At 34.1% G+C, this 28,000-nt stretch overlaps 1 protein-coding gene across 1 annotated transcript; it reads right to left on the reverse strand.

The window, feature by feature from the left end:
* Positions 1–3,860: 3,860 nt before the first annotated feature.
* LOC118742990 lies at positions 3,861–28,000 on the reverse strand. Its single transcript, XM_036475480.1, has 4 exons — positions 26,443–28,000; positions 5,400–5,624; positions 5,048–5,246; positions 3,861–4,377 (listed from the first exon to the last, which is right to left on the reverse strand). Exons 1-4 carry the CDS (start codon positions 27,998–28,000, stop codon positions 3,861–3,863), a joined length of 2,499 nt encoding a protein of 832 aa, XP_036331373.1.

Below are 28,000 nucleotides of genomic sequence, written 5' to 3' on the forward strand. Positions count from 1 at the left end.
ATCAAACCAATCGCATACTCATGGAGAAAAATTGTGGTTATTGGAAAGGGGGCGTGGCACCTTCCATACAAACCGAATTTTTCATACTGAATATCTCTGGAGGAGTTGATGGTAGAGTGCTCGAACATGGTATGGAGATATATGAAACCAATCGCATGCTCATGGAAAAAAATTGTGGTTATTGGAAAAGGGGGGCGTGGCACTTCCCATACAACCGATTTTTTCATACTGCATACCTCTGGAAGTGTTCACGATAGAGTACAGGAATTTGGCGATTAGGGTGTCCCTATCCTAAAATAATTTTCCCTATTTTTTCTTTTAGATCTTTTGGTATTTTTGTATGAAAAATCTAATATATAAAAATATCGTGTCACGGTGTTTGTGGTCGATTTCCTCCGAAACGGCGTAACCGATTTGAATGAAATTTTTTGTGTATATTTCGTAGGTATGACAATAGGGTGTAAAGTATGTTTCATACCGCTAAGTGAAGGGGACGTGGCACCTCCCATACAAACCAAATTTTTCACACTTTATATCTCTGCAAGTGTTCATGGTAGAGTACTGGAACTTGGTATGTCATGAAGAAAAATTTGAAAGAAGAAAAATTTGAAGAAAAAGGGGCGTAGCACCTCCAATGCAAACCGAATATTTCACACTGCATATCTCTGGAAGTGTTCATGGTAGAGTACTTGAACATGGTATGGAGATATGAGAAATCACTCCCATACTCTTAGGAAAAATTGTGGCTATTTTATAAGGGGGGTGTGGCGCCTTTCAAATGGTACTGAAGCTATTTCGTATCTTTGTATGCATATACAATTTTGCTAGGTTATTTAAGATGGTAATGGAAATATGCCTTCCGACAACCACCAAACCGTAATATTAGAAGATAAACGCGTCACTGAAAATCATGGACGTGAACTGTTGGTGAAAATGTTGTACCAAAATGTTTCAATACAAAAAATTAATTTTGGGCGGGACGAAGTTCGCCGGGTCTGCTAGTAATTTTATATAAAAATAATGAACCTTAAAAATAAGAAAAGTAGTCAAAACTAGTAAAAATGTTGTTGTGCTGTCACTTGCCGCGGGGTGTATACTATGCTTACGGGTACGTCGCATACCTAGATCTAAAGTGAGCTAACTCAAAATTCAGTGAGGGAAATTTAATTGCTTGTGGATCGCACAGATTTAACGCAATTAATACAAAAACAGATATAACAGTAGTTTCTAAGTTAGTGTATATAACCATGAAGGAAAAAATATATCAATTAATTGGATGTGAGTTCTGTAAATTGATTTATGCAAAAATATCGCCCAATTTATTTCTACTTTTTGAGTTGATCGAACTTTAGATCTAGGTGTGCGATGTGTAAATTTTATTATGTGGTATCGAAACTACTACATTTGTGATTTTGTGTTGTTGCTAGTGAACTATTTCTGACAAGTTGAAACATGATTTTGAGCGAGTAATGTGATCAAATATTCTGACAAATGTTTTGAAAAAATAATTTTTGCTATGGTATCGTGGTACTTTATTACCATCGAGATTACATTCCAATCAAGGTCAGCGCATGGTTTTGGAGCTAACAGATGGTTTATGTGATATGGTGATGTGACGTGTGATAATTTTGTTACATCACATGAGTTAGCGAAACGGCTGAAATAGCGAAAGATGACTTTTGTTGACACCATAAGAAAAATCGCAAAGAAACATCACCTGTTCTCTTGGACATGAAAAATAAACCAAATTTTCATTCATTATAATAAGTACGTAACTTGTCTTAGTACATTGCATGCAAGTACAGCAAAGGACGCCCGCGATTCTCCTGAAAAGAAACCTGAAATAATATACACACTACCACAATGAAACAAAAGGAGTAGATGATTTGGAAGAGAGAATCGGCACTTATCGCTGCAAGCGGAAAGCTGATCGTTGGACAATGGCTATATTTGCCAACATGCTCGATATTTCCATTTTCAATTCATTTATAGTATTTATTGAACTAAATCCCTTCTGGATGAAAAAGGAGGAAACAAATCGTTGTCGTCTCTTTATCCTTGAGGTATCCGAGTCATTGGTGATGCCATACATACAAACTCAGAATTCTTTACCAAAGTCAGGCAACGCAAATAACTTATAAAACAGATGAAAGGTGTAACTAACCACCAAAGTGAGCCCTCAGGCAGTCAATAACTGCAAAAATTTACCAAAATTGGTGAAAAGCTCACATTGCCACATATCTACACCAAGAATGGATTTGAAATTGTATAGTACTTAATCGTTGTCATGAACACAAAATGTTTGCATGCCCTTCGCACCATTACATAATTTGCGTCAAATGTGTATAGATTTTCAGGAATTTTTGAAGTGAAACTTCTTTAGCCGCGGTTGGTTGGGAGTAAATAGGCAAATTCAATGAAAATTGGTGCAACGGAAATGGTTGGGGCTGAAACAAGTGCTTCTTGAGTGCATGCAAATGGTATTAATTTAATAAAAATTTTATAATAAAAGGTTAAAGAATAACACTTAGAAAAAACCAATACAAGAACGAAAGTACGTACATAGATAGAGAAAAGGATAAAGGCAAAGGTAAAAATAAAAACAAAAACAAAGATGCGTAAAGATAAAGGCAAGAATGAAGACCAAGGTAAATTCTAACACTTTACTTATATATGTAAGGGCAAAGATGAAGGGGAATATGTAGATGAAGAAAATGATAAAAATAAAAGTAAAAACAAAGATAAATATAAAGAAGACGATGAAGATGAGGATTCCGATAAAAGTAAGGATGAAGAGAGAGCAAGAAAGATTAAAATAGAGGTAATTATAGAGAAAAGAGACACAGAGTTTCAACCTGGGAACTATTTTGGGATTTTAGAGATTTTCGGGATTCTTGGGATTTATCGATATAATAGTCGACATTTTTATCGGTTTTGTTATCGATATTTTTATCGATTTTGTTAAAGAAATGTTTATCGATTTTGTTATCAATATTTTCGAAACTTATCGATATAATAATCGATATTTTCATCGATTTTGTTTTCGATATTTTTATCGATTTTGTTACCAGTTTTGTAATCGATATTTTTAACGATTTTGTTATCGATATTGTTATCAATATTTTTATCGGATTTGCTATCAATATTCTTATCGAGTTTGCTATCGATATAGTTATCGATTTTGTTATCGATTATTTATCGATTTTGTTATCGATATTCTTATTAATTCTGTTAACGGTTTTATCGAGTTTGTTCTCGATATTTTTATCGATTTTATAATCGATTTTGCTACCAATATTATTATCGATTTTGCTATCGAAATTTTGATCGAATTCGTCATCCATTTTGTTATCGATATTTCTATCGGTTTCTATCGATAGTATCAAATTGATGCATAATGTACTTTGTTTTACAGAAAATTTCCGATGGATGCGGGCTAGAAAAGTTTAGAAAATAACGATAATAATGAAAAATTTTTGGAATGAAATGGTTAAGAAAGAAACAGCTTTTGTTGAAAGTAAGGAAAATTTTTAGGAGAAAATTATGTTTTGTATTGAATTTTTTTTATGCCAGAATTTGTTTATTTTGCTTTCGATAAATCACATTTTACAATTCAAACCATAGGTGTTTTTAATTATAAGCTTCTGGCCTTGAGAGGGTTAACAAAGTTATTAAATTTAACATTTGAAATGTGACAGCTTTCAGTCAGTGATAATATTGAATTATATTTTCATTTTTCGCAAGTACAACTGATTACACGAATTACGAAGTTAACTAATGGTGCGCTATTCTCTGGCTAGTAAATGGATAGCTAAGTTTACTAAAAAAAATGCAAAATAATATAAACAATAGACTTTCACTCACCTATCCATTATGTTTGGATTGCCGTGCGAACGCCAATAGCTACTATGTTGCGCTGATTGTGATTGCATCAGTCGGCTGGCGTCACGCGGTGGAGATTTGATGCGTACAGATGACGAAGACGAATGACGTATAGTGCTGCGTCGAAAACTTGTGCGACAATTTAGGAATGTACCGCCAAAGATGCCACCACCACCGCCGCTATTGCCGCTACTGCCACCGCCGCCATCTCCACCCGCACACGCTGCAGCATTGCCCCCGCCGCCGCCATTTGTGTAATTCGAATTGTTTGTATGCCGCAAGCCATGCGCCCGTTGTTTGTCATAATCACCATTGTCTCTATTGCCGACATCATTGCTGCCATGATTATTGGCGCTGAAATTGCGATTGTTGTCGCTGACACAGTACTTGCTGTAGCTGGTGTGGCTATTATTACTGCTGCGAAAGCTACTATTGTTGTGTAGTTGCAACTGCTGCTGGCTATGCTGCGGTCGTATTGTAAAGCGACCACCCAAACTGCAGAAGAAGAGCAAGTATAAGCACTTATTAATACCAATACTTTCAGTATCTATGGATAGTAAGAAGGTAGTAATTAAGCTTAAGAAGAATGAGCAGAGAGGAATTTGTTAAGATAAACTTGATTTGGCATTGATGAGAAACTAAATACAATGTTGATTAATTCTTAAAGAAAAGAGCATAATATATTTTTTTTTATAGGAACAATTATTAATTTACTTGGGTCGACCAACCAGTTTTTTCGACTCTCCCATTCTAGGGTTATATAAATCTAAATTTAATTTTTTTGTTCGGTATCAGTTGAAACACTAGAGTTTTGTACAAAAAAATTCTCAACATAGTACATAAATAATGAAGCATATATAACTTAGGCTTAGACTGCTATTTACAGATAATTTAGATAAAAATCAAAAATAAACGTTATTTTGGGTTTATAAAATAAAAATCAGATATTTTTTTTTTGCATAAAAATTACAAATAAAAATTTATTTTAAAATTTTACTCTCGGTTAAAGAAAACCAGATTGGTGTGCATCACTTAGTTGTAGAACATAGTGAATTTTTCAATGACAGCGACGAAATTAAAGCCAATTAATTAAATATTTTGTATCTTTCGAATACAACAGCAAAATTAGTATACATGACAGAAATACAAATATTGCAGTACTCACCGCCGAAAGAGTTCGCTTTCCGGATGCTCAGCGGCAAAGCGTGCTTTCTTGCGCAGCAGCGGTATTGTCAAAGCATAGGAAGTGAGCATCACCAGCATAGGAATGTAGAAAGCCACAAGCGAACCAAAGACAAAGAAAGCGCGATTGTTAATGACACAAATGTTCGGCGCTGGCATGATATTGTGCTTATTAACGAGGCCTGAGAAAAAGAAGGAGAAAAAAAAAGAAATTGTTAGTAAAGTAGATACATTTGTTAAATAAATACGAGCTGTTTTCTAAACAAAAGATAATTAAAACAAAACCACAAGTAAACAAAGTAAAACCAGTTAAGAGCATCCTATTTTGAACTCACCCAAAACTGTAATCGAGCTCGACACCATCATGGCCATCACCCAAACGATGGCGATTTTTATGCCAGCTAGCCGTTTAGTTGAGCGGTGTCGCGATCCCAGCGGATTTCGTATGCCCAAGTAACGTCCAAGGCTGATGAAACACATATGCAGTATACTCGACGAACAGGCCAGCACATCACAGGTTACATAAATGTTGCACCACACAAAGCCGAGCGGCCAGTAACCTTGAAAGAATACAAATAAACACTTACTTAGATACAATTGAGTTACAAGAGGCAGCGAAAAAATATTTATGTAATGTAAACTACCAACGAGAAAGGCAACATTTGATATGGAAATGAAAAGGGCTGAAAAGAATATAAGAATATGGCTAAGTAAATGAGTAAAAATCAGTGCTGCAAAATGAGACAACGAAAAAAAATAAATAAAAATACAGCAGCACGGTTGAGGAGCGAGTGTTAAGTGGAAAATAAATTGACTCGAAATGAGGTCAATGGGTTGTATGTATATACACGGATAGTTGCTCTACTGTGGGTTTTGGCCAACTGCGATGAATTAATGAATTTTCAGCCTCAACTGAAATGCACACTTAGTCGCTGAGGTCAACTATATGGTTCAAGGCAATGCTAAAGCGATCGGAAAATGTCTAAATAGAAATAAACCAGATTGGGGGGAGGAAAACGGCAAACATATCTGCACAGCAACAGGATGGAAGTGAAAGCCACTACTCAGCAAACCACAAACAATCTTACCAACTTTTAGTTAGTCGACTTAATTGAAAATGAAATGAAAATGGAATTGTTTATTGCGGTCGAATGGGTGAGTAAATGTAGTGCAGTTTGCAAATGCGCGTTGCGTTGGTTGTTTTTCTCACTTTGAGATACATGGCTACATTGGCTGTGAACATATGTATGTACGTACAAAAAAAAACCAAAAAGAAAAATGAATAAAATTAAGGGACGGCATATATACATAAGGATGGATAAAATACTTGCGCGAAATGTAACAGTAACCCACATGGAATTTTCATTCATTTTCTCATATTATTTAAATGCACATTGCGCAACAGGGCGTATGAGTAATTTAGAAATGGATTTTAAGAGAATACGAAAGTACTACGGATGTTAATCCCGCGATCCCGGCCTTTTTTAAGTGCTGAAAATCCTGGAATTATTTGCCAAGAACACCGGGATTTTCGGAATTTATAATTTGCAATGGTGGCAATAATAGAAATGCCTTATGTTGACCAGTTTTTTCTACATTTCTTTTGTTTATTTAACATCAAATATTTTTTTTACAAATGTCTAGCTAATTATACATACACATAACACCGTGCTACTGGAAATTTTTTACACACAAACAAATCAATATATTCACGAAGCCATGGGCTAAATAAATGTGTGCAGTAAAATTTCGGTTTTAGTTTTTCTATCTGACGTCATATTGAAAATTGAGTAATATGATTAATTCAGAAAATGCTTTAAAAAAATTTTGTGCAATGAAAATTCTGTAGAGAAAGAACAGACCAAAATTTTTTGGTGCATAAGGTATTAGAAATGTGTTTAAGAATTGTTGCAATATTTATTTTGAAAAAAATTTATTTTGAGAATTAATATAAATTCCACAACGTCCTTGAATATTGTGCTTCTAATTTTATTTGCTTTAAAAGTGAAATTGATTAAAGGGGCATTTTCAATACCTATTCGTTCGTGTGAATCCAAAAAATTTTAATTTTTTTAAATCCTACAGATTTTTTTGATATCAACCAATTTTGGTTCTACATTGCACTGAATTTTTTAAATAATTTTTATAATTTGTCATGTCTTTGAAATTATAAAGTGATAACAAAAAAAAATCTAAAACTAAAAACGCAGTTTGGTGTGTTTTGAATTTTTTTTTGACTCAACCTGTTTCAATATTTTTACTCAGCATTTTTAGAAAAATTCTAGGTACGCAATTTTATAAGTATAGCCCATTAAATTACGGCAGGATAAAAGGCAAGTTTCAAGTGACTAAAAGTAACGTTAATTTTTTATATTTTTTTTTTGCTGGCGGTGTCACGCATTTTCTTCCATACAAAGTATATTCCACAATTTGTTTATATGGAAGAAAATACCCAGCATGGTTTGAAAAATTCCTAAAAATCAACGGTATTTTGGAACTGCATGAAACTTGCATGATATCCTACTTTAATTTAATTGGCTATAAAACTGCGTACCTGAAATTTTTCTAAAAATGCTGAGTAAAAAGCTTGACATTTTGGCAAATTTTTTTTTGAATATTTATAAATTTTGTACAAATTTTCAAATGCGCATTTAAACACAGTTAGTTATATGTAAAATGAGGTAGACTTTTATAAAAAAAAGCCAAATTTTGAGTTGTGATTCTTCTGTGACACCATTTCCGTGTAAAATTTCCGTTGAATTTGCCAATTTGCTCCCAACCAACCAACCGCTGCTGAAGAAGTTTCACTTCATAAAAAGTATATGTTATCTAATGACTAATAAACACACGAATTCGTTCTTCTATTTTTATTAGCTTTAAAAAATAAAATTTACTAAAATAGAATTTTCAATCCTATTCGTCTTTGTGAACCGAAAAAAAAAATTAATTTTTTGTATTTTTCCAGAACTTTCTATTTTATTTGGCACTCAAATAGTGTTTTAAAAATTTTATAGATTTCGTCGCACGGTGTTATTATAGTTTAACTCACCAACCGCATTATAAAACAAGTTCGTATTGAACGAATAATGTTTGATTGGTTTAAGGTCCCATGGGCTGGCTACTCATATCATTCCATGCGAATCATTACTTCTGCTCATGTTTCAGTTTTATTCACTCTTTAAAATATAGCTACACACATACGTGGTTGGCCTTAACTACGCTTTCGAGTGTTAAGTTAGGATTTTAGTGAAATGTGTGTAGCAGAGACAAATCAAAGGGATACCTATCTACTATGTTCGGTTTTGTAAGTTATGTGGGTTAACAGAAGTCCACGTGGATTTCGTCGAATTGAGTGTCAGCAATTAATCTACATCATATCCTTTGGCAAAGGTTAAATGGCATTTATAGCAGCTAAAGAAATTCGATGTGAATATGTATTTGTACGAAATTAGCCATCAAGTGTGAATGTATGTTTACAACTTGATCCAAAAATGATTTTTCCATTGTTTAACACAAAAAGGTTAAGTTGTATATTCACAAGAAGGATTAATGTTTCAGTTGTGCATATTACTAAAAGGATATTAGATTTCGGGCTTACATGTAAGTATGCTGAAACAAATATTGTATGTACATACATATACTTGAAGAGATACATGTAGCTTGTAAAGATAGGTTTGCTGCCTTGTAACTTAAAAGGCAAAATATGCTCTCGCCATATGTATGTAAATTAGGGTGTCTCGCTGCCTATACAAAAAAAAAAATATATTACATTCTAAGCATGGAACGAAAATAACCGTTAAATATGCAGATATTTATTTTTGGATCATTGCAAAATCGTTTTATTTTTTTTCAATAAACAATAATAGTTGAGTTTGGATTAGTAATTTGTCGGTAAAATTTAATCGTAATTTTCTATTTATTTTTTTTTTGTCAAAAATGATCGTTATTTTGGATTTTAATATTTTTCGATGATTTTTAGTCGTTTTGAGGGAGACTGCGTTTTTATGACCGATTTAAACTTTTGTGGTCTAAAAAATTCAAACTGAAAATAACGGTTATAATATGATTGAAAAAATAAAAACCTAAAATAACGATCGAAAATTGATCGAAAAATTCAAATCCAAAATACTTCCAAAATCAAGTTTTTATAAATAAAAGTAGTTTTTGAAATATTTTGTTCTAAAAAATCACCTCCGACCAAAAACCAATTTCAAGTTTAAAAGGTTTTTATAAAAATGTTTAAAAAATTTATCAGCGGAATCAAAATAATGAGATTTTTGGAGACATTTTCGGAGATCCAGCTCGCGTAAATCTTAATTATTTTCTGAGATTTTTTGGCACAGGCCTTAAAATATAATAAGTTACATATTTGCCGTGAAAAACCCGCATTTTTTTTTGGGTGGTGCACCCTAATGTACATATGTCAATGTATGTATGCATGAGAAATGAAAGACAAGCAAGTAGATTTTCGTTAGGTGTAGATTAAGGAATTCGACAGGGTTTATGCAAAACCATACGGTCAGTTAAATTTGCGGCTGTGTGGTATTGTGTTCAGGGACATATGTGTGTATGTTAAAAATTTTTGCACAAGGAACATATGTTTTACTTCAATGCTGAATGAAGGTTTTCCCACGAAAACTATTAATTCAACTTAAAATTGTATGGGTAGGAACTGTGGCCATTGGCAGCATTCAGATTGCATATCTGCGCGGTTGAAGAGCCTCTTTGCGACTAGTAGCGTTTTAGTTTTTGTCGGACTTGTTTAGGGGGTGCTTCAACCGGCATGGATTGATACTCCAAAATATTATTACTCTAGTAAGCTCTTCCATTTGATGTTTGAGAAGTGAAGTGAAAAATATTTAATATTTATATCCTAATACTAGTGAACTCGTATGGCGTTAAAACGCCCAAAATTGAATTTCATAAACTTAAAAATATTCCAATGGTAGTTAGAGTTATAAGAGATCCCATTGCCATATTTCATCAAAACCGTGCAGCCGTTTCTGAGTGAAGAGCAGTCTCGCATGGTGGATGTTTTTATTTTCATCGACTGTCGAATCACCTTTTACCGATAAAAAAAGTTCTTAATTAAAAAAATTTAATTTTATCATACATCTATAGGCTAAGGTCTCTAATTTGACATCTACTTTTTGAAATTCCTTTTCAAAAGTATTCTCAAAACGAAATATTCTTAAATCTCTTTCGTCTGATATTGTGATACACATGTTCGAACAAGTGGCAACCCTCTTAAATAAAGGTCAGGAATAAATCCCTTTCAAACCCAATTCGACTTATACCCATCTTTTAATAATTCATCCACCTTACTGAATAATTTAAATGCAACTTTTTAAATACGTAGCAACTCTCCTCAAACATTTGAAATGTTCAAACTAAAGATCTCTTAACACTCTTTCGTTTGACTGCGTTATTTTTATATATCATACACTTTTTGAATTCGTTAATTGAGTTAGACCTTTCAAATAGGTGGCAGCCCTCTTCAAAAGTATTTTCAATCTTAATCACTGTTGACTCTCCTTCGCCGGACACTCCGATACATCTTTTAATTAACTGATGATTTAAGTGGAATTTCAATTTTCAAACATGTGGCAATCCCTCTAAATACAGTTGAGAAATAAAAAATTTTTCAAGCCCCTTCGATTGATACCCATATTTTAATAATACATTTAATTTATAAAATAATTTGAATTTAACTTTTTAAACAGGTGGCAACCCCATTCTAACAGCTCAAAAATATATTTAGCGTTCAAACTAAAGATTTCTTAAAACTCCTTCGTTTGACATCCATATTTTGATATCATCGTATTGTGAATAAGTGAACTAAATTCGACTTTTCAAACAGCTGGCAACCGTCTTTAAAATATTTTAAAACTGCTACTTTCGCAAACCCCTTTCGTGTGTCACGCATATGGTGATACATATTTCTCTTACCTAATATGATTTTATTTTAACAGGTGGCAACCCTCCTATAGTTCAGCTAGGAAACAAAGCTTATCAAAAGCATTTTGAATAAAATAAGTCGAATATAGTTTTTTAAAAGGTGGCAACTCTTTTCGAAAAACTAAAACCAGTTTGCACACTACAGTGCATTAATTTGGCATCTCATCTTTGAAAATCGGGCGAACGGTACAAATTTTTTATCCTGAAAAAAAAAATCCTTTGCGTATTATACTATGTATATATAGATATCCTAATATTTGTCCAACAGGTTTTTACTTTAACTTCAGACTTATTTACGTGTGTCATATAAGTGAACACTTATAAATTAGGAATTTGTTCTTGTGAAGTATAGCAAAATGACTAAGCACACTGACTGACTTGGCAGCTTTGGGTTTTCACGGTAAACTTGACAGCTTTTTGCTTTTGGTTTAGTGAGTAAAATTAATGACACATTCTGTAAGAAAAATGTGTCGAATACAGAAGAAAACACAGAGTAAAAACAGTAAATAGTCATACATATGTGTGAATGGAAAGTACCGTATAAAAGGAATACTTTATCGTCCTGAATTTTTTTGGGTTGCGAACTCATTTCTGTGCTTGTAGTATTATGTATACATGTAAATATGCACACTTATGGCGCACAACCGTAAATAGCTTAATTAGCACTTAAGTGCGTTACCGTATATACCACAACAATATAGCAACTGCTGTGTCAAGCAGATATACTAAATAAGTATGCATGTATACCTGTGTATACCCTGCAGGGAAAGCTGCTAGTTCTGAACTAGAATGCTACCAGTTTGCGTTTCAATGCTCGCGGCTGGTATTTTTTAACACGGCGGTGTCATTGGAGATGCCAATTGTCCGCTGCTGCATCAACACTCTACCAGTAGAAATACTATTTAGTAGCATAAAACCAGTTGACGGGTTAGACTACCAATTCATCCCCCGTCAAAAGCAAAATTATGCCATTTTGATCGCGGCGCTGCAACAGTGGCAATGGCCGACAGGGCAAAGCTCAGGCGCGCCATTTGAGAGATCCGAGTTCGAATCTCCGAGAGAGTAGTTTTTTTAGTTTAACTTTGTAATTTAATCGGCAGTCATTACTGGACGCCACAGCCAAAATTTTAGAGGAAAGCAATTAACCGCATTTTAGTCGAAATGGTAGGCCGTCGCTTTAGCACATACTAGTTAATGAACTAGTATTTTTATTGGTTTGTATGGCAGTTCACTGCAGGGAACTGGTATAATTAAAGTACATGACGAACTGGTATGACTTCTATCCTTAAATAATAGTTCATGAACTGAATTTTTTGTGCATACTAGTTCAGCTTTTCACTGCAGGGTATGTAGGTATATGTACATATGTACATCCAGTTATTTGTGTGCGCTTGATGAATGAGTGTCTACGCTATGCCAGTTAAGTATGTAGCTAAGTGTATGGCCGTAATTATGTACATACTTATACTCGTATAAGTACATTAAAGTGGTCCTGGGAAAGCAATTATTGTAGCTGCTGGCTACTGCACATTGGCGTCTATTTATTTTTGGCCCATTGGGATACGGTAATTACTTGGTGGTTATAAGAAATACAATTTTAAATACAATGTTGTTGGTGAATTTTTGCAGCAAATTTACATTCAAAATGATGAGTATTTAAGATTTATGCGATTTCGTCTTGGTAGGAGCAAACAAATATTTTAATGAATATTTTTATGGATGCAACATGGTTAAAAAAAAAAATCCTCGAACATTAGACCGAACCGGGAAAAAAATTTGCCTTGCACCCGTAAGTCCGAAGTATTTTTACAAGACAATTTCGAAAAAGCGAACCCTTTTTGTTTTGGTTAAACGCATTGTTTTTATTTTTCGTCATATCTTCGGCATTTACAGCCGGATCTTAAAGTATGATATTTCGATGTTCTAATCTCTCTGCCGTTCCAGTACACTTACCCGGCAGATCTTAGTTCCGTACACCCTAAAGTGTCACCCTAAAGCAACTCAATTAAAGTTCGTAAAAAATCACTAAGCTTTTGCTAAAAAGTTTTTAGATTTTTTTTTCGACCATAAGTAGGGCTGCCTTTTGAAATTTTTCCATCAAATGTGCGCCATTTATACAGAGTCGGATCTTAAAGTATAATAAATTGATGTTCTGGTCTCTAGGAGGCAATGTTGAAATGTCCATTGGCCTCAAGTACCCCGTCAGGTCCTAGCACCCTAACCTGACACCCTAATTTCAGTCTATTAGAGCGCTACAAAAATCATTAAACTTATTAAAACTAACTATTTAAAACAATTTATTTATTGCCGAATGAAGTTGAGCCCAAAAAAAATAAAAAGACGACGACCCCTAAAATTTGTTTCCGAATTGCTTTGCGAAAATGCTCTATATTCAATGATGATGGTACTGTCTAATATACATATTATGTCAAAATTAAATAATACAAAAATATTCCAATTGATGGCCTTGCTACTGGGAAGTTAAATGACAAAAGTTGCAAGAAAGTTTTAACCTTAAAAAAATGACCCGTGGAAAGATTTTTAAATTCTCTTATTCTAAGGACTGAATAACTCAATGAGAGGGAAGACCAGTGCGTTTGTATGTATAAAAAAAATTATTTATTGGACAAAAAAAGTAGTGGGTAGGCACTGTGGCCTAAGTAATCATCAGTTACCACCTTTGCATGATTATAAGCCACGCAGACTCCGCAAAAAAATTCCGGAAGCAATATGGGGAGGATGCATCTGACTAAGCTGAGCATACTTAGAATTTTAGTCAAATCATAACTTAAGAAAGTTTTATTATATGACAATTGAGAAGTGCATATATAACGATTTCAAAAATAACACAAACACAATTCCAACACATGCAGCAGTGCATAAAAAGCATTTAGGCGCTTGATGTTAGTAGTCTCGCCTAAACAAAGGCAATGGATTCAGTTTTAGTAAATGTCCAAATTGGTCATTAAAACTGTTTTAATTTGAATGGCCAGTAGAAATACGGCTTAAGGTTGGGCCGAATGCCTTGTTGGATATTTTTGTACAACAACTTCATTCTGCCCATTATCTGCATAAATTCCTTAACCTGAGATTTTTTTCTTACTAAGTAAATTAATCGGCTTAGTATGGTAAAATTCAACTGAATCGATGACCTTTGATGTTAGACTGGCGTGCTGTGCTAGACTCGGCCAAAATCGCTTAGGCGGTTACAGTGCCAATAAAGAAGAAAAGTCACTCATACGCAATAGCAGGCGAGTAATGAAGCTAATGCCTTTTGACGTAAATTTTTTTAATATTGAATTTTGTAACAGAAGTTTTCTAATACTTCACACAAATTTAATATAAAAAGTGCCCATCGATCTCAAGTCTGCTAAAAAATGTTTCCAAGGTCGTGGGGAACATACACAGATTTCTTGCATTTTTCTCGCCATTAGTAGAAAAATAAATAAGATGTATTAATTACTCAGTCCAGTAGACGAGAGCTTTTGCTCCCTCACATTCCGCCCTACATATAAGACTTTAAAACCGATTCTCAGAAGGCTGATCTCGCCATAGTTGTCGTATAAACTGGTTTCGCCATTCATTTGAGTTAAACATGACGCAAGTACATTATCCGAAAGAAACGTTTTGGCTAAGCTTTTAAACGTTTGGCCAACACATGAAATTCACTTTTATGCTCAGGTTTGCCGAAATATTCATATTTCTTTTACTTAATCCTCTTTGCTTTTGGCATAGCTTTACTTATGAACAATATTTGTCGCCAATTACTTCAAATTCATCTTCTGGCCTTGAAGTCGTTATCCATCAATTATCTTGCACTAAGTACCATTATTAAATTTTTCCATCAATTATTTTTATATCCTCACATATTTCACTGCTACCCATTCATTTAAAATTAAGTTCAATTGCAAATTTAGCTATCAATTTCTCCGCGAAGCAAATCGATACCCATGTCTTTACAGTTATCGCTGATGTATATTTATCATTCGTTAGCAGAGCCAAAAGAAATTTGCTATATATGTAAGGGACATTTTGTGATTTTCGTTGGACGTTCGTTATGGCTAGCAAGGAGAAACACTACTCACATATTTCTACACTAGCTGAGTGTGTAGTAAATGAATGAGTAATGTAGTCTTTGTAAAGTCCTTCGAATTTTGGTTGACCACCGCTTTGCAATTGAGTAGCATATTGGTGGTTTGAAAAATGTTTAAGTTTTTTTGCTTCATTCTCTTTTTTATGACTTTTCTATTTCTTGTGTTTTATATTTTCTTTTTTATCAAGCTGCTTTTATGATTTATAGTTAGTTCTGGTGAGTAAAATGTTATCTATAAGTGTCCTAGTTGATTGTGACTCGAACCAACAAATGGCAGCGTTAAAAAGTTGAGAGATACATTTTATTGTTGCTTTAAAATTGTTGTATAAAAAGGAAGGAAGAAAAATTAAAGTGCAATCTTTTTAAAGGAAATATGCTGTGGAACAATGTTTAGTATCCCAAAAAATTGGTGTGCAAATAGTTTTAGCGGCCGCTGCACAGTGGTCAATAAATGGAATTTAATGTTCATAATTCACTGGAGACTTCATTACTCAACCAATTTGATAATTTTTTTTTTTTTTAATGAAAGCTAATAAAAATTTCAAGAGACTAGTTAAGCCCAATTTTTGATTTTTTATTTCTTTATATATATTGTTAAGTGCAAAGTGCAGAAAAAGTTCAAATTTTTAAGAACGAACTCGAGCTGAAAACTTATGGCGACTTGCGTAAAGATATCACAACTTATTTAAATGTCAGGGCAGCAATTAGCCAAATCAAATCATATCATTGCGCTCTTGATGGCCAATCAGGTGCAATAATATTTACTATGATAAATAAATATTGTTTTCTATTTCCGTTTGTTTGCTCCATTAACTTTATTTTCTCCTTCCAATTTGGTTAGCAATCAAAATATTCATTTAATGATGCAATGATCATAGGGCAAATTGCATTATAATTGAATTTTTATTGGACGCTATCACAATCGAATTGGATTTTGATTACATTTTACATGATTTGATTCGATTTCGATTGGCAAGATGCCCTGCGGAATAAGTATGATGTGGAAGGGTAGCCGCAAACAGATGTATGAAGTACTTGCATACATACATACCACTAAAAGTTAAACGAACGAGCTTACGTGTATACAAACTCATATGAACGTATGTATATACATATATATATGGATGTAGTACCAACTAGCACTAAATTGTCGTTACGATTCAATTTGGCAGAGGTTTGATTTTATTTTTTAAACAAACTAACCAGCAGCGCAAACAAATGATTGTATGTAGAGATGTTATATTCATACATGCGGAGGCAAGTAAGTGCGTTCATGTGTACATATTGAAAAGTGCAAACTATAAGTAAACAAGCAAACGAAAAACACAAAAAATAGTGGCCAAAAAGTTAGCAGCGGTGGTACACTAGAGACAGCATAGCAATTTCCTATATCAGCGTAGCACCACGCCACATTTTATTTCCGTTTTCCTTTGCATACGTAAGTGTGTATATAATCGTATATGTAAACATATGTATATACATACATATGTATTCGTGTGTTGTGCAAACGTGAACAAAGCCGCGCTTTTTTTTTGGGTTATTTCAATTTGGCCTATCGCCAATACACAGCCAAAAAAAAAAGCTTTCCTGCAAATACATACACATAAGATTTGTGTAGCTTTGTGTCTGTGCAGAGCTCTGCTGCGACTGCGAAATCGGCTTGCGAAACGCGTTTTTGCAATAAATACTGTCCGCGAAGGCACATCATTTTTCAATGCCATTGGCGACCGGCTAACTGCATAAATTCTTCATTGATACGCTTCACTACTTTTAAATTAATTCTTAAATTGCGCATATGCGCACAAAGCTATTATAACTTTGTTCGCATAAAGATATATGTAGATATAGATATATATACAAAAATGCTCACAATGATGACAGAAGTCGATTAAGCCATGCGTGTTTGTTCATATACACCATAATTCGAGAAAAAAATTCGTCTTCTCAACGAAGATGTACAGAAATGGCCGAAATCGTACACCAAGAAAAAAAGTAACATGATTTTTTGGGGTTTTCACGTTAGCGATTTGAAATTTTTGAACATATAAAGTATTTTTTAAACATCATAGACGTAGAGGTTATGCCCAAAAAGTTCATTTTACTTCAGATCGATTGAAATTTTTTTTAAGTAGAGAAATTTTTAGTTTTCAAATTTGAAGAAATGTTTGTTCTTCATTCGCTGGCAACAACAAGACAAAATGGGTGAGAATCATTGGCCTACAGAAATTCTATGTAGGCTAAAGAGGCGAAATTTCCTTAAATGCCGAATAGTTCTATTTGTCCATATTCTGGAGACCTATTGATTCTGCCAATTCGCTGTAAAGTAAATCACGCAATGGTTCTGGTAAATGAGTCAACGAAGGTATTTAGGAATTGACCTACACAACACAATCTTGGTGTTTTTGAATCAGACTTTGACGCACTATTATATTGACAAACCACATCCAAGAGATGAGATTGGCTGGCATCCTTGAATTCATTTTCTATATGTATACTGTAAATAAAATTCTATCAAAATTTCAAGTCATCTGAAGTATGTTGAGTAATTGATTTTAATTGGCATCTTTAACAGCTAAAAACGCATGGTAAATACCGCTCTCCAGCAGCCAGCCCCGGATCTTGATTCATATATCAACAAGCTAAGCTCACAAAAAAATTTCAATCGATCTGAAGTATGGTGAGTTTTTGGTCATGAGGTCTTGGTATATAAGTTTGTTTGATCGATCACAGAGTGATGTTGTCTAGAAATTTTTATCGAGAAACACTTCATCTCAATGAAAGAAAATCCACACAATGCGAGATCTTATTCACTTCAAGTGGTCGCCAACTCATTGCCTGGTGTAGTTGTATGTGCTAATACTCATACCAGGTGAAGAGCTAACTACTCTGCCATAAAGTACCTGATATGCGGAAATTTGTTATAGTTTCTGAATGAAAATACTGATTTTCATGAATTCTATACCATTTCTGCGAAAGCTTATTTTTTCCATATATTTGTTTATTTGTTTAATTTAGCCAATGAATACATCAAATATTCTTACAGGCTATTAAAAAGAAAAGTAAAGTAAATTTACAAAATTAATCCAAAATAGAAGATAACAATTTCAAAAAGTCGTTTTTACAGGCTGTAAAATCAATATGAATACAATTTTCGATGCGATTAAGATCGCATAAAGCTCTTGTGATAGGAGCGTTTAATGCATAAATAGTTTTTACCGGGCCAATATGAAAGGACTCAAAGTGATGTAAATTTCTAAGTGGGGCATTAAAACGAATACGTTCAAGGAGGGAGGCACAGTCCACCTCTCCAGAAATGATATCACACAGAGAAATTTTCGTTTTCAAATTTGTATGGAACGTTTTACTTTTAAAAACGTTTTGACCCAGGTTTTGCACCTACAATATTTATTTAAATTTTGAGAACGAAAATTTTCAATTCAATTTCCAAAATCCATGTTTTTGTTTTTGGTACTCAAATTTTCAAAACGTTTTTAAAAACGATCGTTTGATAATTGAATATGCGCATGTTGAAATTAAATCCTAAAATGTTTTTTCTTCATTTTAAAAATATGCATTTTTAAATATGATATTCAAATTTTATTTTTATTAAATCACAACAAGTCATTTGGTATATACATACATTGTCAAAAATATATTGATATACATATATACTTATAAATAAGTTACAAAATTTAATAAACAAAATACAGATGTTTTACAAATACTATATGCATACATATATAAATACATACATACAGATGTTCCCGCCTTACTTCAAAGCTGGGCCTGCTAGTTTCTCTTCACGCTGGTCAAACCCGGTAATTTAAAGCAAGAAAGTTTTAAATTATAATTTAATAACTCATAAGAATTTATTTTTGTAAATTATTCTTACCAAAACTTTTTTCGGTCGAAGAAGTCCACCATATCACCAATGTCCCTTCCATGTAGTTAGGTGGTTAGAATGGCGGTATTGTTTGTATATACTTCATCACCTTTTTTTGAAGATTGAATTAACTTATTTATATCAATACAATTTTTTCGACAAATGATGCAAACATATGAAATGGTTTTCATTATAGCTAGGTAGCTTTTTAAATTCTTATGCAAAACATTTTAGTTTTAAATATTTTTCATACTTAAGTGACTGAAAATAAATTAAATTTTTTATTTTAAAAGTCTATAGTTTTATTTTACTTGTTGAAAATTGTGTCGCACTACAATTCGTTGGGAGAAAATCCTCAAATGTTTCATTTTAGTTTTGAAAACACGCATTTTTTCCGTTATTTCTTTAATTTCGTCTGTTCTCCTCAGTAAAAAAGTAAATATATTATAACGATCGTTTTTGTTTTGCGAATGTTTCGTTTTAAAGTCGTAAATACAAATACTGTATTTTTTATTTTGTATGAAGTAAAATTATTTCAAAAACTTTTATTTTACAATTTCTTTTAAAAACTTGCGTTTTACCTGTATCATTTTCTCTGTGCAAATACAAAAGATAGGGACAGAATCGATCTCCTACTTTCCAGCGATTTTAAATTAATGAGCATATATCTAGCAAGATACGAAGGTATAGGCTCATTAAAATGCAAGGTTCGAAGAGCAAACCTGATAAACACCTTTTGAACTTTTTCAATGCGGTTAACATAACATGCATGATATGGCCTCCAGATAAATGAGGCGTATTCTAACAAGGGTAGTGAAAAGCAATTTAAGTGTATACGGATCAGAGAATTCGGAACTGTTCCGTCGCACAAATGCCAACCTTGCATATGACTTTGGGACAATGAAGTTAATATGATTGCTGAATGTAAATTTTCTGTCAAAAATTACTCCCAAGTCCTTAATCTCTGGGACGGACTTTAAATAATAATTGGAAAAATGATAGGAAGTGTGAAAGACTATGGTACGTTTACTGTAGGTGACGTGATAGCATTTATTAATGTTCAACGACAAGCGATTGATGTCACACCACGATTTAAGATTATTAAGCTCTGCTTGAAGTATCTGTGAATCAAGTGGACTCTTTATTATGGAGTAAACTTTTAAATCGTCAGCATATAGGAGAAATTTAGAACGGGAAAAGCAACTACTTATATCATTTATAAACAAAATGAAAAATAAGGGGCCCAAAACGCTTCATTGGGGTACCCCGGAGGAAGCGATACGAAAAATGGATACGAAAATGTATTATCAACATTGACAACTTTGCGCGACCTCTAGATATTTTTTTGATTGCAAATAAAAAAAATAGGGGTATAATTTTTTCGATATAGAACAATCCTAGCGATTGAGACCATTAAAATTCTGGCATTACTTTTTGGACCACCCTAATGTACATCCATACATATATGGAGGTTTCGCATGTAAAGAAAGGCACTTTACATGCATGGTGTGACTGCTCATGCAACCGCTTTTTGAAATTTCTCAATTTGACAGCCTTTCGAAATATATCTTTTGCATTGCCACGTCTGGCAAGCTATTAAGAGGATCAGAGCTATTTTATGCTCTACCAGCGCCGGTCAGAGATACGAATCTAATACGAATCAATAACATATTCTTACTAACCCAATACCATATGACAGAGCTAAGGAATATATGGTTTTCCTAGGGCGGGATTTTAACTAAATTGAATATTCTCTGCAGAAAAGTAGAGGATAGAGCAGAAAAAAGCTTATAAATTTATCATCACCTATAACTACGGTGACCATAAATATATTTTGAAAATGCAGGACAATTTTTCAAAAAATGTACCTACATATAATTGCGTAGCATAAAAATAACAAAAATATACTACATATATACATTCTTCGTCATTTGAATAGCGCACCCTTTTTTTGATTTTCTACCATACAAAGTATGCTTGGCAAAATGCTTATATGGAAGAAAATTCGCAGGGGATGTAGACGTAGAATATGCTATATTTTTATGAAAAGTTAATGAATATTAAACAAACAAAAGGAAAACTGTACCTACTAATTATTATAACGAAGAGTGTATATTTCTTAATTATTAATCCAATTTTAAACTTTAAACATAAATCACATTTGCTTCATTGGTATTAATCTTTTAGTAATGAATATTTACAAAATTATAATAAGGCATATTACATATTACTTTACACGAAATATGAACCTCTGTAAAGAAAATTTTTTAGGCAAACTGGCCGTTGGGTCGTTGAACACGAAAAAATACCCATGGTTTCAAAGAAGTGTTTTCGAGATTTGTTCGAAAAACGTATTTTTAGTACTTTTTCAGTTATTCCTCAATATCACATGAAACGACCAACAGTTCGAAAGGTATTGATGGGCTCTTTGCAAAAATATATATTTTTTGTGCAGACTGTGTTCCGTAACATCTACATTTCTCATCAGATTTTCATTTACTGTAAAAAGAAAATGATTGAAATTTCAATTTTTCGATTTTGGTCGCTTGTAACACTAACAATTTTCATCGAAATCGGCAAAGTAATATATTTTTGTAAGAGGACTGTAGGTCGCTTATGTTGATTGGATAATTTTTTCATGAGATATTGACGAATAGGTTCGAAATGTACCAAAAACACGTTTTTCAAAAAAATTACGAAAGCGCTTGTTTCAAAGGAAAATTGGCTTGGAAACTGTTTTTTTTCTTAAGCGATTACCACAAAATTTGTAGAACAGTGTTATCGATATATTTGATGCTGGTCTTCAATTTCTCGTCATCCATTGTCCATAACCGTACAATATTTAGAACGCATTGACTAGTTGAACCTTCAAAACCAGCTTACCCTTATGTAGTTATCAATTAGTTATCGACACTGCTTTTATTTCTATAAGGAAAAGTTAATTATAAAATATCGAAGAAAATGCGGGACAAAAGCAGGACACTTGGAAAAAATCAGTACATTTTGGGGGTTTTCTGTTTTCAAAAACTACGCAGGACAGACCTTTAAATAACAGTACGGTCCTGCAAAAAACAGAACGGATGGTCACCGTACCTATAACACAATTTTACTGCTGTATACTGTTTTTTTTGTTGTTGTTTTTAAAATGTTAATGTCTCTTTCGAATCGAACAGATAGGTTTCTGGCGTAGGTAAGGTTCAAAACTTTTGAAAGTCCATTAGTGTAAGGGAAAATTTGGAAAACGAAGATATTTTTCATGCATGCTAGTGTACCTTTTAATACTTTTCTAAACATCTCACTTCCAGCGCTAATCAACCAATCATTATGAAAAAAGTTGGCTATAAATCTTCCTCAAATGCTAACTCAAATTTTAACCCTTTTGCTACCCTAAAATTATTTTGTGACTTTTGCAAAAGAGAAGCGCTTCAAACAATTGATAAAGGCAAGAAACAATTCATTTTCTAACCCCAAAAGAAAAACAAATATTATATTTTTTTCTTTGTTTCCTGCATTTTGGGACACTAAAAGCTTTAAATTTATTTACTTAGTTTTATTAGCCCTAAATTGCCTTTTTGTCCCTCAATTGATTGGAAAAAATTTAATCTTTTGTTTGCTTAAAGTTACCCAATTCGCTTAAAAGCATTCGTCAAACTTAAGAAACGTGGAAGTAGGAAGTAGGTATAGCTAGGTAACTGGCAAAAAATTTACCGACTACTACTACAAGTACTAAGTAATATGCGGAAGTATGCCCGTAGTGTGGAAATTTGAGTGCGAATTCTTGTATGCTTTGATTTTTTTTTTGTTATTTTAATGGTTTGTAGTAAAAGTTTATAATAAGCATGGCAAACAAAATACTTTGCGTATATGTACTTCTATGTATGTATGTATGTATAGCGGAAATGGAGAGAGTTGGTCAAAGTTTGTGTACTTTTAAGCGACGTTTTTTTCTTTGCGTGACTAAATACGAGCTTATACACTTCAGTGCTTATGTGTTTGTAGGTACATATTTAATTTTTTAGGATACAAACTTTTAAAAATGTTTGTAAGGAAAAACTTAACAAGGACTTTTTAAGTCTCTGCTAGACTGATTGGCGGGAAAAACATAAACATGCAAAAAATAATAAAAAAGTAAAAAACTTTTTGCTTATTTGATTTACTTGATTGATCAGTAAGCTCTTGTTTAGCACTTCCAACTGAATTCCTCGAAAATGGTGTGAGTGTGTCTAATGCTTTAAATTCAAGCTATCTAATTCCAAATAAACACTTGGCGCTCACATTTTTATTAATTGTTTGGATCATGGTCTCCTTCAATTTGTGTGTGTGTGTGGATCTAGTAATTAGTACGCAATGGGAAGGCGTACCAGTTTTCACGGAATTATTGTAACCGTAGGTTTGATAATTTCCGCTAAAGTGCGGCCGCTTTTAGAAAAACACCTTTTTATGAATGTTGCTTCAAACAGGAGTCGAAAATGGTTTCTACAACCATTTATCGGCTTAGGTCGATAACTAAAAACTTTCTCCAGTTGCCTCTCTTTGCGAAGTTACGTCAGTTCCCTGTGCCAATTTTAGACCGGACCCGTACTTCTGTTCTTGGTTCTTCCATAATGCTCGCGAGCAGGCTTCTTTCCGTTGTCCATCCCTAGGTATCGAATTAAAAACAGCTTTTACCGGAGCGAGGTCAGCGAAATGATTTTGTTATTTTGCGCCTGCTTATGTCCATGCCATTCTTCCGTCTTCTTCGGTTCCTATCGCCCATCACTAAGCAGTGCTGTTGGATTCTAGGACATATTCATATCGAAGTGAAGCCGATGAGATTGCTACAACACAGCCGTAAAATAGGACTTACGAAGCAATGACACAATCCTCTGTGTTGCTGCGTGGCGGCATAGACTAAACAGTTAACTCTCTCTTAACAACAAACGAACAGAGGAGCTTTTGATGCTAAGGCAATCCGAAATAAGAATACTTACCGACGCACATAGTAGTAGTTGTGTACTTTGATAAAAATGTCTTTAACCCTTAAGTACTGTTGTTCGTCTCTCAGACCAAGACCAAAAGAGTGCGGTAAGAAGCGCAACAGTAATTGCAATTTATTTGCTTGCGCGTGGTCTGTGAGAATAACAGCGATATTGACGTAATTATTTTTCGATTGTTTTTTAATGTCTCCTACATATCGAATGATATCTTTCAGAGAATTTGGCAGAAATTTCGTGTACTACTAATACTTTTTAATAATTGCTATAACTTAGAACAAAATTTGTTGTAAATATTTAAAATGTTTGTTTTTATTTTGCTTTATAACGATATAAGAAATTAACGTAGAAAAGCCAAGAAAAAGGCCTTACTAAAAACAATAACCAGTTTCATGTCCTTGTGAAAGCTGCCAAATTATACTTGTGTGCATATTTTTACATATTTGTTAAAAAAAGTTTTTCTACAGAAAATTAAGTTAAAAGAATTAACTTTTATTCATCGAGCAACATTTACGCAAAGTCTAAGTGAGAATTGCGCGTCGCAAACTCGCATCTTGTTTGCCAAACACAAAATTCGTCTGCATAACACCTACCTAAGTAACATATGCGAATACATAATTACAAAAAAACATGTTTTGACATGCAGAAATTAAAAAATCTTGAGTTGACTAAATAGTGATGTGACTTTCCATAAATATTACAACGTGCGACAAAAACAAAAAAAAAAATTCAAAACACACAAAGCAAAATATTGACAAAACTAGGGGCCAAATACGGTAAACATGCGTTTTTAGTTTGTCCCTCCGTCGTCATTATATTTATGAAAGGACTCTGAATCTTGAGGGATATGAAGAATTCAAAAAATTATTAAAAACGTTCAGTGCGATGTTGGCTACCAAATGAAACAGAAATTCTACTGAATTAAAAAAAAAAACATACAACTTTTTGACGCGCAGGGACTAATAGGTATTGAAACTGTGGTTCTAAATATTTTTTTTCCTAACTAATAAAGTTAATTTGAATAAATTTTCTCTTTTATTTGACACCCATATTGTTTCTGTATTGCGCTGAATCTTTTAAATATTTTTTAAATTTATTATATCTTGAAATTTCAAAGTCTTAAAAAAAAATCCCGCTGTAAGAAAAAAAATTAAAAACGCTGCTTCACTATATTTGGCCCGAATTTTTGTGAGTATATTAATTTTGTTGTGAGAAAAATTGACTGTCTCACGCTGTTATATGGTTATATGTTAGACTACCGGCCAGGAGATGGTCATTTCTAATTTTTTTTTTTTACTTTTAACAGCCAAAACTTTTAAGAATTGATTGTTACGAAGCTACTGAAAACCACGGACACAATTGTAGTGGAAATAATTTATTTATTAAAAATTTTTTTTGGCGAAAATGCTACAAATGTCGATTACCGAGCATATGAAGGTTGAAATGTGATTAGCCGATATTTCTTATAAACTAAAACTAAATTAACTCACATTTAAAAAAAAGTTCGAAGGTTCTAATTTTTTTTTAAAGTCAAAAGAATAATATTTTCACGAAAAACAGTTTTTGGAGAAACAATCTACATATATTTTTATTATTTAAAAATATAGTTTGTAGCTATCTGACTTTTTTTAAGTATAGTAGTTAAGAGTTAGATCTCTGGTGCATAAATGCATATAGATGCTATAGGAGTACTTCTTCATTCAAAAGTGGATTTTTGTTTTCTCTTATTACATAGTAGAAATCACACCAAATAATTTTGACCGGCTTTACTATGCAAATACTCTTCTATGTGGCACCACCACAGGAAATTCAGCGATCACTTTAATACTCCAACCGTGGCTTATATCAACAAAGTCTCTCGACAGAAGTTGATGCTTCTTTATCTGCCTCATCCTGACACTGATGTTGGACATTTATAATGGGCAAACTTGCCTTCAAGGCGAAGTTTGATAGGCTACGTTCTCGGAATGGCTTAAATTGTCTGTACCAGGGCTCATCGGCTTCGTGGATAACTACAATGCTGAAGAATGAGCCCTAGGAATGTCAGAAATACATGCATGCATCGAGCTTTTTCCACTCGATGTATAAACGAAGATGGTTTTCGAAAACTGACACCTCTAGTACATAGATCCGTCATTTCAGTTTTTTAATTATGCAAAAAGAGACGTGACTTGGCCAAAAAATTTTATTCGATATACGCCGTCCGATGCATCGAAAAATAACGACCTACAAGGAATCGATGATTTTTTGTTTGTTTTCCACTGACATCCCTAATTAGCCCTGCATATTTTAAATTCTACGACATTTCAGACATTCCCTTATAAACTTAATGTGTTTGTTGTGATGGGCATTATATATACATATATACATATGTATGCACTTAAACTATTTATCCTTGATTTCAATAATAAAGAGTTTTATATTGATCTTGTTGTCTCTTATTATTTTATTTTATGTTTATAACCACTTACCCAAAAACGCCGGTATTGCACCCAGCGGCATCACGAACAAGCTGACTAGTAGATCGGCTATCGCTAGCGAGAATAGAAAGTAGTTTGTAACATTTTGTAATTTTTTATCACGCGCCACAGCCAAGCAGACGAGAATGTTGCCAAGACCACCAGCAAATATGAAAAAGATAACACAGAGAAAAATCCATTCATAATCGCGCTGCTTCGACAGCTTATTGCCAAGCGAGTAGTCAACGCTTAGATTGCGTGGCCCCCATAGCGAAGCTAGTGAATCGCTAGGAATTTCAGTTGTAGTGGTGCTTAGTGGGAATGTCGCCGCATTAAGATCTCTTCTGGCAGCGCCGCTGTCATTCGATAGCATATCAAATGTATTCCACGACCAAAGTGCATCATCATAAGCGCCAGCAAGCCAACTCTGGTTTAATTGTCCAGCAGTGGCGTTTAGCAGCTGAGCGCCCAACTGCGGCAACCATTCACTCGAAGTCAGTCTGCTACTGACGCTGGCGCCGCCGCTGCTGCTGCTAGTGACGTTGAGAAAATGCTGCCAAGCGCCACTGAAAGGATTGCGGCTGAAATCGCTGCTGGCGCTAAAGCTATCAGTCAAGTTGTGCGGCAGCAATTCCTCGTACGCGGCGTCGGATTGCGGCGGTTTATGGTAGGCGGGTGGTGGTTGGTTGATTGAAGCGGTTATTTGTTCGTATTGTATGCGCAGATAGCAAATAAAGTTGTCTAAGATGGAAGCATTGCTGTTGCTGGAAGCAAAGTCAGCTTTGCCCGCACTGGCAGCGGTGACGTTAAACGCACTTTCTGCTGCTGTGTTTGTTGTTGTCGAAGCCGCTGCTTGCATGCCACTCTCGAATATGCTGGCGACTGTCGTCGACTCATCACAGTACAGCGTTTGACTTTGTACTACGTTGCAGGCTGTAGTTGTTGTCTCACTTATATTAATACTATTAACTAAATGACTAAGAGGATCATCTTGTAATTGCTGTTGTTGCTGCATAAGCGCCAAATTAAAATCGGCCACCGGTTGCTGCAACTGTTGCACTATCACTTCTGTATTCATTACGCAATCGACGCCTTTCGCAGCCGAGGCACCCGTAACAGCTGGGATGCCCATCGCTTCGGACACTGCCTCCGCCAACGCGTCATCAATATCGTTTTTCGCCACTTCTGCTGGCACCTCGGTACTGCCCGTTGCAATCGCTTGACATTTATAGCGTGCCCTACGCAATGCCACATCGAATTTGCTAAGCGCGCAGCGGTATGTTTGACTGAGTGCGGATGGCGCAGTTGTGAGGGGCGGGTTTGTGTTGGTGGCGTAATTTGCGGAGCTTGTTGCCTCCGCACTTTGTGCTCCTGCAACGCTGCTGTTGCCCACATCGCCGCCGCCACTGATGTTGTCGCTGTTATTTGCTTTTGGCTGGCACCAAATATCAGCTTCCCAGAGCTGCGTCCATGCTGTACTTGCCAACCGGCAACTATATGGGTGGATGATATTAGCATTTGTTGTTGTGGTGTTTGTTGGTCCATGACCGATTGATTGTTGCACATCCAT

The sequence above is a fragment of the Rhagoletis pomonella genome, unplaced genomic scaffold (genome assembly GCF_013731165.1).
Source record: "Rhagoletis pomonella isolate Grant_MI unplaced genomic scaffold, Rhpom_1.0 Rhpom_scaffold_00001, whole genome shotgun sequence".
In the NCBI taxonomy this organism is placed as follows: domain Eukaryota; kingdom Metazoa; phylum Arthropoda; class Insecta; order Diptera; family Tephritidae; genus Rhagoletis; species Rhagoletis pomonella.